The sequence below is a fragment of the Diplotaxodon limnothrissa genome, linkage group LG9 (assembly GCF_057381915.1).
Source record: "Diplotaxodon limnothrissa isolate DT_005_m linkage group LG9, D_limnothrissa_male_GT1.1, whole genome shotgun sequence".
In the NCBI taxonomy this organism is placed as follows: Eukaryota; Metazoa; Chordata; class Actinopteri; order Cichliformes; family Cichlidae; genus Diplotaxodon; species Diplotaxodon limnothrissa.
The window spans coordinates 31,449,956-31,467,948 of NC_140604.1; the positions used below are offsets into that span (position 1 = coordinate 31,449,956).

Here is a 17,993-nt window from a genome sequence, read left to right on the forward strand (position 1 = left end):
CGCTTACTTGCCCTCTGTCTTTCTACCTCACACACTTGTGGATTTCTGGCAGCATCCTTGAAGGGAGTCTTCCTTTGGAAGAACTTGCTGCTTGGGCTGAGGAAGCTCTTGCTAAGAAGATGAAGAACAACATCTTTGAGACTGCTAAAGCAGTTTCCTGCTCTGTCATAGAGGAGGAACAGAGTTTTGCTGTCCAGAGAAACCAGAATGGGAAACACACTGCAACAAGTGCTAGAAGAGAATGAAGCAAAGGCCAAGGTGCTCAAAGGAAGGACCGGGGGGCTGTTCTCAGACAGCCAGATAAAAACTCTTGTCCACTGACCTACAAACAGGTGAATCTTTTTCGAAGTTACTAGAACATTAGAAACTGAATTCATTTTGAATTTTGGGTACATTGTACTCATTAAATTTATTCCGTGTTCAGTCCAGATTCTTAGCATCTCAATCAGGGCGTCCCGCTTCATGTAAGTATCTCCAATTATTAAACGGAACTGTTTTCAATTCAGTCACTACCTGGGTAATTAATTTCATTTGATGAAATGTATTGATTATAATTTCAAAGAAGAAATCTATTGTGGTTTTACTGACTGTGTATCTGTCTGTGATTCTGTTTCAGGGAGCGTCCTCACTCAGCGAGCAACTGGACATCAACTTCATGAGAATGGGTGCAAATAATCAGGCCCACTATCCTGATGCTGTGGGCAATGTTGTGCCTGAACCTCAATGGATCCTCCACAACTCACCTCACCTGTTTGGCTGGTCGATGCCACCAGGCAACGGACATTATGATTGCAACACCAGTGTCTTCAGCACTGCATGAAATGTGAACAACCCTGGACTTCACAGTGCAAGTTTTTACAGAGAAAGCAGAGAGCCTTGCTAACAGTTAATGCTCCTTTATTACTAGATATTCTAAATGATGCCTTCTAGCAATGATGATTGAGCTCGTAGCATCAAGTTTTAGCCTCAACAGCATAAAGATGACTGTAGCTACTGTTACGTAGGGATGGGTATCGTTTAGTGCCAAACCGGTACTTTTGAAACTGTGCCGGTGCTTAAATGGTGCTCGAAACAGTGCTTAAAGAATGGAGAACACAAACTTTGTCCAAAAACCTCATGTTTAGCATTTCTTTTTGTAAAAAGATAACAATGTTAGCATTTTCTACAGCTATTGGCAGGGCTCTAGACTAACTTTTTGCCATGGGCACACCAGTGTGCCTAACTTGAACAATTTACGCACACCAGCACAAAAGTTAGGCACACTCAAATTTTTCAACCGCATCGCTTAACACCGCAGTGCTACATGTGCACTTTTTTGGGGGGGGAATTGCAGTCCATACAGACAACATTCATTTCTAAATTATTAACTAACTGTACTGCATGCTGCTGAAAGGCAGTGGGGAGAGGGGACATTTGGGCAGTGCATTTATTGCAACATATAATGTGTTTTCTGGATACTGTGCTTTTTCAGCATTCAAAGATTGATGGCACCGTGTCAGAGCACTGGCTATGAATTTCAAACGGATCAGGCCTTATATTAACAAAAAAGTTATCAATAGTTGTTTTCATCTTTTCTTATTACCCACAGCTACATCCACTTCTGTCGGGCCTACGCTGCTCACTAGGGCTGGGTATCATCACTGATATAATCCATTCGATTCCGGTTCTCAAAGTCCTGATTTGGTTCAATTTAGCCTCAGGCAGTCAGAAATATTATAATTCTGATCATTTATCAGTACTGATATATGTGAGACTGCATCAGAATTGTGAACATCACAGCAGATGCCTGTTGTTAGCTGTCCTAAAAAACAGACTGCTCAGCCTTGGATTGTCAGAACATGCAATAGCGTGGTTCTCAAATTATCTGAATAATAGAACCCAGTGCATTAAACTTGAAGGTCTTTGTTCTAAATTTGTTGCTGTCCACAAGGGGGTGCCACAGGGCTCAGTTTTGGGTCCCCTTCTGTTCCTTTTATATATCAATGACTTGGGTCAAAATGTCTCAGACACAAATTTGCATTTTTATGCTGACGACACAGTTATTTACTGTTATGGATCATCTCTTGCTCAGGCCATTGAAACCCTACAGAAAGCCTTTGTTGCTTTCCAGCATTCACTTATTCAGCTAAAATTAGTTCTCAATGCTGACAAGACTAAGCTAATGTTGTTTTCTAAGTCAAAGAAGGTCCCGGAGCCTATTCCAGTGGTGTCCACCCTTGAAGGAAATGTCATAGAGATAGTTCATGAATATAAATACTTTGGTGTCTGGATTGATGACTCCTTCACCTTTAAACCACATATAGAGAGACTTGTAAAGAAACTGAGACTTAAACTTCGTTTTTTCTTCCGTAATAAACAGTGTTTTTCTTTTGCAGTAAAAAAACGTCACTGCAACCTTTTTATCTGTGTTAGATTATGGTGACATTCTGTATATGAACTCTTCTTCATGTCTTCTAATATTGGACACGATGTATCATGCTTCCTTGAGGTTTATTACCAACTGTAGATATCTGACCCATCACTGTGACTTGTACTTAAGAGTAAAATGGCCTTCTTTGGCCATTAGAAGACAGGGGCATTGGTACACTTTTATTTACAAAGCTATGCTTGGATTGCTGCCTCCTTATATTTGTACTTTGGTCACAAGGACAAATAGTGGTTCTTACTCCTTGCGTTCAAATGATCAGCTGCTGCTGTCTGTTCCCCTTGTCCGCACAGAGGTGGGTAAGAAAGCCTTTGTCCACTCTGCGCCTTTTTTGTGGAACCTGTTACAGAAAGACTGGAAACTGACTGAACTGTTGTCTTTAAATGTTTTTAAAACTAAACTCAAAGGCCTACAGACTACCTCAATAATGTGTAATTGTTTTGTGTAATTTTAACTTTGTTTGTTCGTATGTATTTGTTTTGAAATGTGCTGCCTCTTGGCCAGGACTCCCTTGAAAAAGAGGTTTTTGATCTCAACGGGACATTCCTGGTTAAATAAAGGTTAAATAAAAAAAAAATTTTTTATATTCCCCATGTAATTCATTAATATTTGGGTTGTATTTACTGATATATGTAATTTCTTAATGTTTTTTTGTTGTATCAGGGGAGAGGAATGATGTGGATGAGGCCTTGGTCAACATGGTGATAGAGGATTCCCAGCCCTTCACTATTGTGGAGGACAGTGGGTTTAGGAAGCTTGTTAAAGTTTTGAACCCTAACTATGTTCTCCCCACAAGACAGGTGTGTATCTTAAAATATGAAGCATGTTTCCATTTTGCCTTTATTTCCATATTAAGTACTTTACTTTCATTTGTTTAGGCTTGAAAAGCTATGGTGGACCAAAGATACAAAGAGTCCAAACAAAAAGAAAAACTGACTGTGGCCAAGGTTTCTGCAGTTAGTTTGACATCTGATATGTGGACCTCCATTAACACAGAGGCTTACCTAGCCGTCACCTGCCATTTCATTGACTGCATTGCATTCTGTAGTGTTAGGTGTTTAGCACTTCCCTCAAGCTCATACTGCTATCAATTTGTCACAAGTAACAGCATCGCTCATGTCAGAGTGGGGCATTACAGACAAAGTTAGATGTTATGTGACTGATGGAGCAGCAAACATGGGTGCTTGTGCTAAGGAGCTTCGTTTGCGTCACAGTAATTGTGTGGCACATACATGGTCAAAACAGCTCTTGATCAACACACCACGCTGTCTGACATCCAGACTACCTGTAGGAGGATGGTGGGATATTTCAAGAGCAGTACAACTGCTAAGGTTTGTTCCATTATTTCACTACTGCTTTAAGGTGCTGCTGCAGTAACACAGCTTGAATGAATCAATTTTGTTTTGTTGGCTGTTTTTCTAGGAGAGGCTGACAGAGGTGCAGGAGCAAATGGGCCGGCCTGCACTGAAGTTAATTCAAGAGGTGGATACACGTTGGAACAACACATTCCAAATGCTTCAACGTGTTCATGAACTCAGGGAAGCTATTGGAGCATCGTTAGCTGGCCTGCACACTGATATTTGCCAACTATCCTCTGAACAGTATGACCTTATGGCAGAATGGCTTAAAATACTCTCCCCATTTAATGATGCCACCACTGAGCTGTCAGAGGAAAAGCGAGTGCCTGGATCCAAAGTAATTCCACTTCTAACAATGTTGCACCATGCACTACATGAAGAGGAAATGGGAGTTGTCCTAACTCCAGAGAGCTCCACCGTGGTTGAGAATCTAAGGAGACAATTAAAGGAGACGCTCTACACATTGCAGTCAATGAGCATCATGTCACTGGCAACATTGCTGGATCCCAGGTTCAAAAAAATAGGCTTCTTTAGCCTAAATAAAGCAATGGATGCTGAGAAGAGACTTATTTTTGAATGTGCTGCTTTTGTGCAGCACTTGGCTCCCTTATCAGCAGCCTCATCAGCAGCAGCCTCATCATCAAAAGCTTCTCAGCCTGTGACTCAAGGTATATGAGCACATTTCGATTATTATATTGTATTTAGTTACTTACATTCTGTTTGGTAGCAAACTGTGGCATCGTTTGGACACCACTGTTCTGGAGACAAAGACCCCAAATGCTTCTGCTGATGCAACAGCTGAAGTGCAGAAATACCTCCATGAACCAAATATCGGCAGACTGGAGAATCCGCTGGAGTACTGGGCTGGACACAAATTTCTTTATCCAAACTTGTATAAACTTGCTGTGGTTTTTCTTGCAACCCCTGCTTCATCTGTGCCCTGTGAAAGGGTATTTTCAAAAGCAGGAGAAATCCTCTCAAAAAAGAGAAACTGTCTAAAGCCCAGCACTGTGGAAAAGCTGCTATTTTTGAGTAAAAACAAATGATAACTTTTCCCTAGTGTCATGAGCACTGTTATAAAGTCACAAGCACATTCACATCACAAGTCCCTCCCTTTTTGTTTCCATGTACATTCCTGTGTTAAGCTGCCAATGTATTATACACAAACATTAATATGATATTAAATATAACTAATATTTAGAGTTTAGTTAGTGGTGTCATGAACAAAAGTAATTTCTTTATTTATTCAATTTGAAGCGCCACACACTAGTTTGTGTCATTATTCAGATGTACATAAGCATGATTACACAGTTACACAATCATCCCCAAAACTCTGTCTTGATAGTTTCCCCTTTTTCTTTTGTATCAGACATACTGAGCCAATATTCGGGATAAATAACCATAAAGACCAATTTATTTATTCAGTTGAGAGGTTTACACATCACATCATTATAATCATTGAGCCTGTTTCACTTGAATCGTCCACTTGATGGCGCAGTAGAGCAAATGAATCATCACAATGCTTCAAACCATGAGTTGACTGCTTGAATGGGAAGCTTCAGTTTATCACAAGGCTTCATCTCACCATCACTAGTTGCAGCCATGTTCTGTATAAAATAGAATAGAATAAATTTCAGTGTTACAGAGCTCTTACAGCAAGGGAAAATAAAAATATAAAAGGAAGACACAACGTGGTCCTAAATACATGAGCAACTGATTTCGTATATACAGGTAACAATGTACTGTACAGAATATGTATAGAAAAATTTATGGACATTTCACAGCGTACACGCTATGAAATGGTTGTGCGCAGACAGGAGAAGGACCCAAACGCAAAACTCACCATGCAGGAATTAAACTCAAAAAAATACTTTATTGCAGAACAGCATGAAAAACATAACAAAATTAAACTGGGACATGGCTAACCTGACACACAGGGGAACAAAGCCATGAGGAGAGACTACGACACTGACCAAAAGAAACACAGGGCTTAAATACAGTGAGAGATAACGAGGGAATGAGGCACAGAAGGAGAGCACAGCTGGGAGTAATCAGGCTGGACCAGACAAGGGAAGCAAAACTAGAATCACTGACATGAGACACAGAGCTTCAAAGTAAAACAGGAAACACACTGACTGAACTCTAGGAATTTAAACCTCCTCTTCCCCTTCCTGGCTAAACTGTGCATCACACTGCCCACAGGGGAGAAAAAGTGGCTTCCGTCTGCTTCAGAAGCCGATAATTTCGTGCAGGGCTTGAGGAACGAAGCTGAAGCTCAAAGGCCACAGTGACTGTCAGCTGCAAGTAAAGTGACTTGAATCCTTGCTGACTTACAGGCAATCGGACAATTACAGAGAAGACAGGCAAGCACTATATGTTTCTGTTATTTCATGGTATACTAGTTGTCACCGTCTTAACACCTAGTTCTTATGTTTCTTTGGTAATATTTTGAATTAATGTTCACTGATCCCTAGAAGGTTTGATTTATGATGGGATATATACTTATTACTCCAAAGTTAAGGTTGTATGCAGTTTCTAGGTATCAGGAGTTTGGGCTAGGATGTTGAAGTTGTTGGGGATATACTGTGGTCACCTTAGTTCAGAAATGGGACAGAAGTGGGTGGGGGGAACTATGGCTCACAGATGTGGTTGTTACACCCTGAGTTATTTTTCCTGTTTTTGTTTGCCTTGGCTGTATGTGGATTTGTTTGTTTGCTTTTTTGGGGTGGGGGTGGGGGGGGGGTTCCCATGTATGGTCATTTTGTCATAAACCATATTTCAGTAAAACATATATATGGCTGGTTATAGCACCAACGATAGTACTATTAGATTTTTGTCTTGGATTGTGAAAGGCTTGAACGGTCCGGTAAAGAGATCTCGGGTTCTCAGTCACTTAAAACATCTCAATGGAGATGTTGTTTTTCTCCAGCAGACTCATTTGTGAGTCAAAGATCATAATTGACTTAAACCTCCATGGATAGGTCATATGTTTCACTCAGACATAGATAGTAGAGCCAGAGGAGTGGCAATCTTACTTAGGAATAAAATACATTTTTCTCTTACTAAATTGATTGCTGACAAAAATGGACGATATCTAATTGTTGTAGGGACCCTCATGAATAACCCAGTTGTCTTAGTGAACGTCTATGCCCCAAACTTTGTGTTGCACCAATGCCCCAAATGCTGTGTTTACTAATAATCTTTTGAGGATGATTCCTGACTTAAAGACGCACCCTCCTGATCTTCGAGGTGATTTAAACTGTGTTATTGACCGAGCTTTAGACAAATCTGCCACTGGCTCCAAAGCATCATCTGCTATGTCCAGGGCTTTCTCACACTTTATCACCCAAAATGGACACATTGATTGGAGGTTTTTTAATCCCCAAGCCAGAGAATATTATTTTTTTCAAATGTTCATCACACATATTCTCGCATCGATTACTTTTTTATAAATGGCTCCATGGCTTCTAAAGTTTGCAACTCTGAATGTATTCCAATTGTTATATCTGATCATGCTCCATTAGTCCTGCTTATGGTATTGTCCCCTAGCTATAGACCTCAGCATCCATGGAGGTTGAATTCTCTACTCTTGCCTGATTCAGCTTTCTGTGACTATATCTCATCTGCAATTGATGGTTTCTTAACTACGAATGTTTTAGAAGACATCTCAAATTCTCTACTATGGGAAACACTTAAAACTTACCTCAGAGGACAAATAATTTCCCATTCATCTCACCTATATAAATCAAAGAAAGCTAAGCAAAATGAACTTTCTGCCAAAATTCAAGCTCTAGACCGGACACACACTCAAACTCCCTAACCTAAAATATATAAGCAGTGTCTTAAACTACAATCTGAGTTCAGTCGCCTGTCAACCCATGATGCAGAGCAATTGATATTACAGTCCCGTGGCAACTATTATGAACATGGTAATAAAGCCTCTCGTCTGCTAGCCCACCAGCTACGTCACCAATCGGCATCTTGCCAAATTTTGCAAATTAAAAATGAATCAGGAATTTTGACTTCTGATCCAACTGAAATCAACTAAATTTTTAAGCCATTTTATAGTGCTCTGTATGCATCATAGTTCCCCTCTAACTTTATAGATATGAACCAGTTTCTTAACAAATTGGACACCCCTACAATCGCAACCTCAACAGCAGCAGACAATGACGCTACCCTCACTTTACATGAGGTTACGTCATCAATCACATCCTTACAGTCTGGAAAGTTCCCTGGTCCTCATAAGCGCACACCCCCCCCCCCCCCCCCCCCCCGATTTTATAAAAAGAAAACTGGCCCCTTTGCTGTTGTCGGTTTTTGAGTAGTCACTGAAACAAGGCTCTCTCCCTCAGACACTAAGACGGGCTTCTGTCTCATTACTGCATAAAGAAGGAAAGGATCCTACCTGTTGTAGCTCCTATCGACCAATAAGCCTTCTTAATGTAGACTTTAAAATCTTATCCAAACTGCTAGCAACCCATTTGGAAAGAGTTCTCCCTTCTATTATATCAGACGAACAGACAGGCTTTATTAAAGGAAGACATTCCTTTTTTAATATATGGTCCCTTCTTAATATAATATACTCCAAAAATCATAGCACCGTCCCTGAGGTGGTGATCTCATTGGATGCTGGAAAAGCATTCGATTGAGTGGAATCGGGGTATCTTTTTGCAGTCTTGAGGAAATTTGGTTTTGGTAACAATTTTATATCTTGGATTCATCTTTTATATACTACGCCACTGGCATCTGTTTGTACTAACACTGATTTCGGAGTATTTTACTCTCACCTTTACTTTTCACTTTAGCAATAGAGCCTCTCTCTGTGGCTCTCAGAACCTTGCCTCTGTTTCAAGGGGTTATTCGTGGTGGTACGGAACATAGGGTTGCTTTATATGCAGGTGACTTATTATTATATGTTACAAATCCAACAATTCATTTATCCTCTATAATGCAAATACTTCTACATTTTGGCTCTTTCTCTGGGTACAAGATTAATATATAAAAAAGTGAATGTTTTCCCATAAACCCAGCTGCACAAGAGCTTAGACAATAGTGATGGGTCGTTCGCGAACGAAATGGCTCTTAGAGCCGGCTCTTTGACGTGAACGACGCGAGCCGGCTCCTTGACGCGAGCCGGCTCCTTATCGCGAGCCGTCACGTGGGGTTTTTTTTTTTTTCCTTTCTCTCAGCCTCTCTCTCGCACTTTTTTTCCGCTTCACTCTGCACGCGAGCCTTGTGCTTTACGCTGGGCAGAGGGGGGAGGGGCGGTAGTTACACTCAGTAGCACAGGAACAGAGCCAGAGAGAGAGAAAGAGAGGCAGGGACAACAACATTAGAAAGGTATAGTAATCATCCACAACTATTTTCGGTTGCAGATGATAAAGGATTGAGAAAGTTTATTCATGCAGGTCCATATGACAGAGAATATGCATGTTCTTTTTGTTTTCATATTATAATTTATATTTAATTGTGTTGTGGTTTGCAGTGTTTTGTGTTCTTTTCACTTTAAATTTGTGAAAGGAAAAAGCTGAAAATTTAAATAGTTAAAACTTGAAATGTGAATAGTTGATTTTTGTATTATATGATTTATTTATTACATTTTATGTGGAGTGAATAAATAAAAGTATATTTACGGTGGCCCCTAGAGACAAAGCACATACAAACTTCAAATCACGTACGAACTCTGAAGCATGTACAAACTCCAAAACACGTAAAAACACGTACAAACTCCAAAACACGTAAAAACTCCAAAACACGTAAAAACACGTACAAACTCCGAAGCACGTAAAAACTCAGAAGCACATAAAAACTCAAAACACGTACAAAAGACAACAGAAGTGCTCCAGGATGCTGGGCGCAGTGTTGAGCCTTTGTTATCTTGTGGCTACACAAGCCAGCAAGTACCAACGACCGGATTTGGTGTGTGGTAGTAACAGGTAAATGAACTTTTTTTTAAATTATTTGAATATATATATGAGTGCCTGTGTATAAATACACAAACAATACACACATGCTTTCAATTGTGTAATTTAAGTGATCTAGTAGCTCTGCTTTGGAAGTTCAGTTCATGCTAGAAATGTGTTTTGGAGTTTGTACGTGTTTTGTCTCTAGGGGCCACCGCATATATTTATATATAAACATATATAAATAAAACCACTTGTTTTTACGTTAGTAATTCCTTTTGTGCATAATTTTATATTATTGTTAATAATAAATTAATTAAAGCAACAAAACAACCTGAAGAGCCGGTTCGGAGCCGAAAGAGCCGGCTCTTTTTAGTGAGCCGAACCGAAAGAGCCGGATCTCTAAAAAGAGCCGGAAATCCCATCACTATTAGACAAACCGATTTTGATTTCCAACTAGCTTCTTCAGGCTTTAAAGTGCATATTACCAGTTCATTTAAAGCTTTGCAAGCAGTAAAATTTAACCCTTTGCTGACCTATGTAAAGTTGTCTTTTCAAAGAAGGGTAAACCTTCCTGTATCACTTCTTGGCACTATTATTTTCATCCCTTCCTGTTTCCCTGTTACGATTCACAGACAACCCTGTTCTAATTGGCTCTCTAAAAATATGGTATCAATTCCGGCGTCACTTCAATTCAGTCTCTGCTTCTGCTCTGACCCTAATCTGCAACAACTATCTCTTCCCCCAATCGCTGGTGGACTCCTCCTTTTGCATATGCGCAAGAAAAGGTATCAAATGTTTTTATGACTTTTGTAAAGATAACATTTTCTCAGCTTTAGTGACCTTTGTTCTTTGTATGATTTGCCCTCGTATCATTTGTTCTGCTACTTTCAAATAAGACACTGTGCATCTTCTATCTTGCCAGAGTTTCCAAGTCAGCTTCTCAAGCCTTGGTGGGAAGACTTATTCCAGTTGAAGCCTCACAGTAAGGCTCTAATATCACAAGTATATACTTTAATTATGGCATCGAGCAATTACTCAACCAAATAATTACTTTGAGTTGGGAAAAGGAACTGGGTCTTACGTTTGGGGAAGGTTACTGGGACAAAATAATTGACAAAATTCATACTTCAGCCTCATGTGCAAGACTCCCTTATTCGGTTTAAGACGGTATACAGATTACACATCTAGATTATCTAAAATATACCCCAGCATTCCTGACCTGTGCAACAGATGCAACGCCTGTTTTTTGCCTTCCCGACACTTAAGTTATACTGGACTTTTTATTTTGAAGTGCTCTCTCATGTTTTGAGCGTTACACTCCAACCATGCCCACTAGTTTGGTGTTTCTGAAGATGCCACCCTAAACCTTAGTCATAAACAGCTGGATGTTATGTTCACTTCACTGCTGGCACGACGTAGAATTTTGCTGTCTTGGAAAGCTCATCACCTTCCAGCCCGATCACGTTGGCTGGAAGATGTTATGTTCTTTTTTAAAATGTCACGGTTCTGGGTCCGTTGGACCCAGTATTTTGAGTTTATTGTGTTTTGATTTATGTTTGCATCAGGGATTGTGTTCTTGTTCTCTTGTCGTGTTATGGTAATGTTTATGTCTATTTAGAGTTCCATGTTTCTGTTTATCTGGGTCTAAGATGTGGGTTTAGTTTCATATGTCATTTCAAGTCTGTCTCTGTCTAGTCTGTGTCTTAGTAAAGTGTGTTTTGTTTCCTGTTTTATTGTGAAGGTCTGCGTCTCATGTGAGTGTGTTCATTTTTACCTTTGTCTCGTCTTGTTGATTATTCCCAGCTGTGTCCACCACCTGTGTGTAATTCCCCTGTGGTTCTCTGTGTATTTAAGTCATGTCTTCCATCATTGTTGTTGCTGGTCCGTCTGTGTTTCCACCCTGCGTCATCTGTGTGTTTCCCTGCCGTCACCATCTTGTACCGTCGTCCACCTTGCTTCATGTTTGAGTTCCGGTTTGTATTCAGTAGTTTAGTTGTCTCCAGTCTAGTTTAGTTCGTGCTCCATTTGCTGTTTGTCTATATTTATTTCGTGTCCAATAAACCACCTTCACTCCTCCACTACTGCCTGCAATTGGATCCTCATTTATTATTTTTATACGGCTCATCTCACTCGCCGTGACATAAAAATGGAGAAAATAAAATTCAGACTCAGAGGAAATGTTAATAAGTTCTCACAGATGTGGCAGCCTTTTATTATTTACTTCAGTTCATTGAAAACACTTCCAACAGACTAAACTTTAGTACCATGGGGTTTTCTTTTGTTCTGGTTCTGGGGGGAGTGTTTTTTTTTGTTTGTTTGTTTTTGTTTGTTCTTTTTTTCTTTGCTTCTTTTGTTTTGTTCTCTGTGTGTGTTTTTCCCACTTTTTCCTTCATTTTTATTTTATTTTATTTTATTTATTTATTTATGTATTTATTTATGTATTTATTTAACTTTAATGGCCTAATCTGTATTGAGATATATCTTTGTGTCTGTGGTACCCTCTTTATTGGGCCTGATATGTCAACTTACATGTAAAAACTCTATAAATAAAGAGGGGGAGGGGCTGAGAAAGTTCAGTTTTGAATGGGTGTAAATATTTTATTTACAGTTTCTCATACAAAAGGCATATAGTATTCTTCATGTACATTCATACCAGCAGCAGGGTTAAATTCATGCTGGCCGTTGTCTGGTGGCATCGACCAGCCAAATGTCTGGGGCGAGTTGGGGAAGGTCCACTGAGGTCCAGGAGCAAAACTGTCCACAGCATGATGATAGGGGCCCTGATGGTTTCCACCATTTGGGATTGGGTTTACCTCCTGGTGCTCGGTGTACTGCTGCCTGAATGGGGGCTGTCCCTCTCCCTGAAACTGAAACACAGACAGGTGGACTGTCAGTAAAATAAGAATACTTTAAGAATACTTCAATCAATTCCCCGGATAATGACAGAATCAGAAACAGTGCTTTTTAATAATAGGAGATACTCTAATAGGAGATGTCTCTCTCCCTGAAACTGAAGGGGACAAGGGGACTGTCAGTAAAACGAGAATAGTTGTTTTAAATTATTGGCATTACACTTTTTTAAATACAGTCAATTCCCCAGATAATGACAGAATCATCTTCTCATCGTTTATTTGTATAGCACTTAAGAACACACCAGGCAGACCAAAGTGCTGAACAACACAGATCAAAACAACAACCAAATTAAAAATACCATAAAATCAAATCATAAACAATTCTGTTCAATAATAGGAGATACTTACATGAAGTGGGACGCCCTGATTCACATGCTGAGGATGTGACCTCCTCCTAAACTTACTCCGTCTGTTTTGAAACCAAGTTTTTACCTAAAGACGGAAGAAAACAGAAAACATTTAGTCAGTACAATGGACCCAAAATTCAATTTCTTAGATTCTAACAAGTTGAAAAACACTCACCTGTCTGTAGGTCAGACCTGTCATCTCTGCCAACTGTTTCATCTCCCTTGGCTCATAGTAACGTTTCAAATTAAAGTGATGGACAAGAATATTCAACTGCCTCTCCGTGAACACCACCCGGGCCTTTCCTTTAGGTTTCTCTGGAGCAGTGCTGGGAGGGTGCAGAGTGGCAGTGATGTTGCCATCCTGGCTTCTTGGGACAGCAAAATCTTGTTTCTGCTCTGAGACTGAACTGGAAACAGCCTCAGAGGTATCAGCGGTTTTTTTGCTCATCTCCATTTTTAGAGCAGTCTCTGCCCATGTAGCGAGTTCTTCCAAGGAAAGACTCCCTTCAGGGCCGCTGCCTGAACTCCACAAGTCTGTGAGGGTAAAGAGACAAGAGGACAAGTAAGCACAAGTCTATATGGTCCACATGGGTCAGTTGCTGATATGTTTTGGCACGACTGACTTTCTAACAGAAAAAATTAACAAAGGTTAAATTGATGAGTCTTAAATCCCAAAAGGTCTCAGACTGAAGAAGTCACAAAACATTTCTCCCATTGAAAACATTACATCCAGGTGAACTGAATCAACCTTCAGGGATTTACTTACCTGATGACTGAGCATCAATACAATGAATCTTAAACACAAAAGTTTCCCACAAAGTAGAAAAAAATAAGTCAGATATTTGTAGATTCTTTAAAACCAAAAAGAATTTAAAGTGGACTCTGTTCAACTGTGGAGGGAGAAATGGTGACTTCTGCCATCAGGACTTACAACACAGAGTAAAAGAGTATTTTTACAAGTTGACTTAGAGGTTAGCCAACTCTGTTCATATTAGCTCACCAGTCAACAATGCTGAGTACATACCTGGAGAAAAGTGCATCCCATAATCTTCCATCTTTGAAATCCCAGTGATTAAAAGAGGAAAACTGGAAAAAGTATCTCTGATGAAAGAGCTCCAAACGAAGCAGGAAGGTGACTTAAGAGCAATTCTCCTGGGCTTTTAAGGAGGTTTGTGGGTGTGGGCAGGAATGTGGGGGGGTTGAGCTTCTTCTTCGCTTTACAACCAGTCAGGTTGTTTCTACCAACTGGCATCATTTACATTTCTTTAAAATGCTGATTCTCAGGTCTGAAAAAAAAAAGTACAGTTAGAAAGCTGCCGTGCAAAATGAGCTTTACCAAATCTTTCCACCTCACACTTTATAAAATATGAAACACTTAATGCCTAAAATTAGCAGCTAAAATTAGCAGCTAATTACTGAAATGAACTCACTGCATGTTTGCATCAATTAACGCAGTATTAGATCACCCAAAGAACTTTCCACTCACATAGAACATTTTTGCAAAAACATCTTCACGTTAATTTGACCTGCAGCCGTTCAGTTACACCTCTGTGTAAACCCCCACAGCAGCTTTTTGAGGCAAAAATGGTTTTTGTACTCATGCAAACCATTCACAAATGTGGCACAGAATATCACAATGACCGCTGACCACTCATTTTGTCTTTATTAACTTTAATAATTGAGTCTGAAAGTGGCAAGTGAAATTAAGTCAATTTATCAAGGTCTGCATAGTTAATCATGTGTTTAAAACGAAACAAGGTGGTCTATATAATGTGAAGAATTTATTTAATAAAACAAACAAATAAATCTAATGAGTTTAGATTGTTCTGCTTTCATGTCAACTAGATCTGTGTTAGATGATTTTGATTTAACTTCCTGCTCTGGTTGTTTCAGACAAGAAACCAGTTTGATCTTTGCACCAATGATTAATTTACTTTCTATTATCAGGAGATTTGTGCAAATAGTTTATAATTTCAAATGTATCAGAGCAAATACAGCTGCTCTTTAAATATATTTTAAACAAAATGTGTATTATTAGTATTGAAACCTGATATTTATTAAATGTTTTAAAATAAGCCAAATTGTACCAATATTACATACAAATAATGACTTAGACCTCTAATTTAGATCTTTGTAATCATGTGGAGAACATTACTGAGTTTATAAGATAGCAAAAGGTAGTTTCCCCCTTCTTTGAAAAGCACCTCTAAATGTGTGAAAAGTGAAATTAAAACACCCACATAAGCCAAGGTCAACAAAAGCAAGGCTAACGATCCACATCAACGCATCTGGCCTCCTCTGGCTCATTCAGAATTCGAGACGAATTCGAGACGCACCCAGTTCACCCAGTGACCACTAAACATACGCTAATGTGTCTTTTAGAGTTCCTGTATCACACCCTGCTACCTCTGATTAATTATCAAGTCAATGCAGACAGATGGCACCAGGGCCATGAGAGATAAATGAGGGTAAAGGTGTTTGTGTTAACATGTCTTGATTTGAAGTAACTGCAAAGACACAGAAGTCATATTGTTTGCAGATGATACAAAGTTATTGTGGAAGTAACTTGGAACAACTTCTGAATGAACTAGAAAATCAATTTAGGACTTGGTTTTTCTATAATGATTTAACACTGAATCTGAGCAAAACAAATCTCATACTATTTGGGAGTCAAGCAAATTATATCATTAATAAACTGATGATAAATAACATAGAATTAGGATAATAAACCAAACCCACTTTTTAGCCTTTTTATTAAATACTCTTACATTTAAAGGCTTGACTGACCTCAGAACTCTACACATAATTTATAAAGCAACAAACAAATCTTTGACCCACAACATTTAGGACTTGATCAGGGCTTGTGTGGAACCTTCTTTAAATCTCAGTGATTCACCGAGATAGAAAACAATTTGAAAGAGTGAGTGGTGAATCAAAGAGAAGAAATTAAATAAACTTAATGCAAACTGCACAAAAGAATGTAAAACTCAGTAATACATCCAGTGAGCAGCACTTCTCTGAGCGAAACGAGCTTCTTGATGTCAGAGGTCAAAGGAGAAAGACCACATGACTTCATGCTAATAGGAAGGCAGCAGAGACTAAAAATAACCCCTCATTTAAAGCAAACTATACAGAAGACCATCTCTGAGAACACAACATGTCAGAATTTGAAGCACATGGGCTAGAAGCAGCAGAAGACCACACTGGCTACAACAGCTGTCAGCTAAGAACAGCAAACTGAGGAAACAGACTCACAAATATTAGACAATAAGAGATTGGAGAAATGTTTCCTGGTCTGATGAGTCTCCATTTCTGCTGTGACATTCTGGGTCAGAGGTTAAACACAAGATTTCATGACTTTCACTTTTTAACATCCTCAAATATTGTAAATTATGATGTTGGAGACTCAATGAAAGCAAAACAAGAATGCAGACAGTATTTAATCATAGCAAAGTCATCACTTGTTGGAAGAAAATGGATGGCACTGACTGCAACATTTACAATATATATAAAAAGTTGACTTTATTAATCTCCTACTCGAGCCTTCATCTGCCCCACCAACTCTGGGGAAAAGAAGGGAAAAAAGATTTACATTACATTTTAATGTTTTTCGTATTGTTTTATTTTAACTGAGATTCACTGAGTCTTATCAAAACAGCCTCTGTTTTATATTTAAATGGAAAGAAGATAAAATCTACAAGAAATAAAACAGTTAAACAGGATAAAACATGTGTGTAGCTTCCATGTTGAAAAACTGCAGATGAGTTGTGAGTCTTTTAAATCTTTGTGAAAAGCACCAGCATGTGGTTTGGCAAGACCAAGATTGAATAATAATAATGGATTACATTTATAATGTGCTTTTCAGGACCCCTCAAAGCGCTTTACAATACCACTATTCATTCACTACAGTTGTAGCCATGGCTGCCATATCGCGCCATCGCCTACTGTCCATCACCAGTAGGCGGTAGGTAAAGTGTGTTGCCCAAGGACACAACAACCGAGACTGTCCGAGCCGGCAACCTTCCGATTACAAGACGAACACCCAACTCTTGAGCCACGATCACTCACGATGGAAAAAATCTTCATCTGAAGCTTTGCTGAACATAAGGATTTCTCTCAGGTCATCACGATTCGGCCTTTATCCTGATCAAGTTCTAAATGTTTTGGCCAAAGATTTGTTTGTTGCTTTATAAATTATGTGTAGAGTTCTGAGGTCAACAAAGTCTTTAAATTTAAGAGTATTTAATAAAAAGGCTAAAAAGTAAGTAGATTTTAATTTTGAGATTGGACTCTCACTTTTATAAAACTTGTGTGTACTGCCAAGCACTGTTTTAATATATAAATATATTAAAACAGTGCTTGGCAGTACACACAAGTTTTATAAAAGTGAGAGACATCTGAAGAGAGTTCTTAGGGGACACACTCGTCACAAAAGCGTACTCTGACCTGGAAGTCTTGGTTAAATTCATTGACAACCAGTTGCAGTACTCTGGTAGCTTCACGCGTACTGATGGATATATGCTAAATGCAGAGAACATTGACTACGCGTGAGGAAAGAGGATGTGCACTTGGTGTTGACTGAGCTGGATCCCTGAGGGGTGGCATTGAGGCACACAAGACGTCTCAGGCGAAGGCGAACTATTTTTCAAAAGGGCTGAACTTCATCTGGCACCTGTACTCCTACGGCAAACTTAAACCATATGGCATCTCAATCAATGAGAGTGTTGATGGTTTGTCGAGAAAAATAATCTGTCTTAATGCATACACAACAAATAGTAATCTGAAAGTGATCGGGGGGTGTTACGTAGAAGCGGTGCAGCGGTGTAGAGTTGCCAGAGGTGATCTTGGAACTGAAAATGGCCATGTTATAGGCTTTCAGTGTTTCCTTGTGCCCGTGGCTCCTTACGACACCTTTGAGAGTTACCTGGAGGGAGGAAGTACTTCCAATGAAAGAATTGAATACTGGTGGCATTTTCTTCACAGCCAGTGTCTGGAGTTCTGGTTATTCTTATTTGCAGACATCAGAGACAATGGGTACTTTG

The 17,993-nt window shown here is 39.3% G+C and overlaps 1 protein-coding gene and 1 pseudogene across 1 annotated transcript; both read left to right on the forward strand.

Moving 5' to 3' along the window:
* The first annotated feature begins 207 nt into the window (after nucleotides 1-207).
* Nucleotides 208-3,802, forward strand: LOC146625825 (E3 SUMO-protein ligase ZBED1-like; annotated as a pseudogene).
* Nucleotides 3,803-3,853: 51 nt separating this feature from the next.
* LOC146625826 (zinc finger BED domain-containing protein 4-like) lies at nucleotides 3,854-5,161 on the forward strand. Its single transcript, XM_085362213.1, has 3 exons — nucleotides 3,854-4,451; nucleotides 4,489-4,733; nucleotides 5,153-5,161. The coding sequence occupies exons 1-3, from the start codon at nucleotides 3,875-3,877 to the stop codon at nucleotides 5,159-5,161; spliced, it is 831 nt and encodes a 276-aa protein (XP_085218339.1). The 5' UTR covers nucleotides 3,854-3,874.
* The last annotated feature ends 12,832 nt before the right edge of the window (nucleotides 5,162-17,993 follow it).

Bases quoted from the DNA above. Each gene is read 5' to 3' on its own strand.
- LOC146625826 (XM_085362213.1), top strand. From the start codon at position 3,875: ATGGGCCGGCCTGCACTGAAGTTAATTCAAGAGGTGGATACACGTTGG. The intron at 4,452-4,488 runs GTATATGAGCAC...TATTGTATTTAG, and splicing joins TTCTCAGCCTGTGACTCAAG to TTACTTACATTCTGTTTGGT.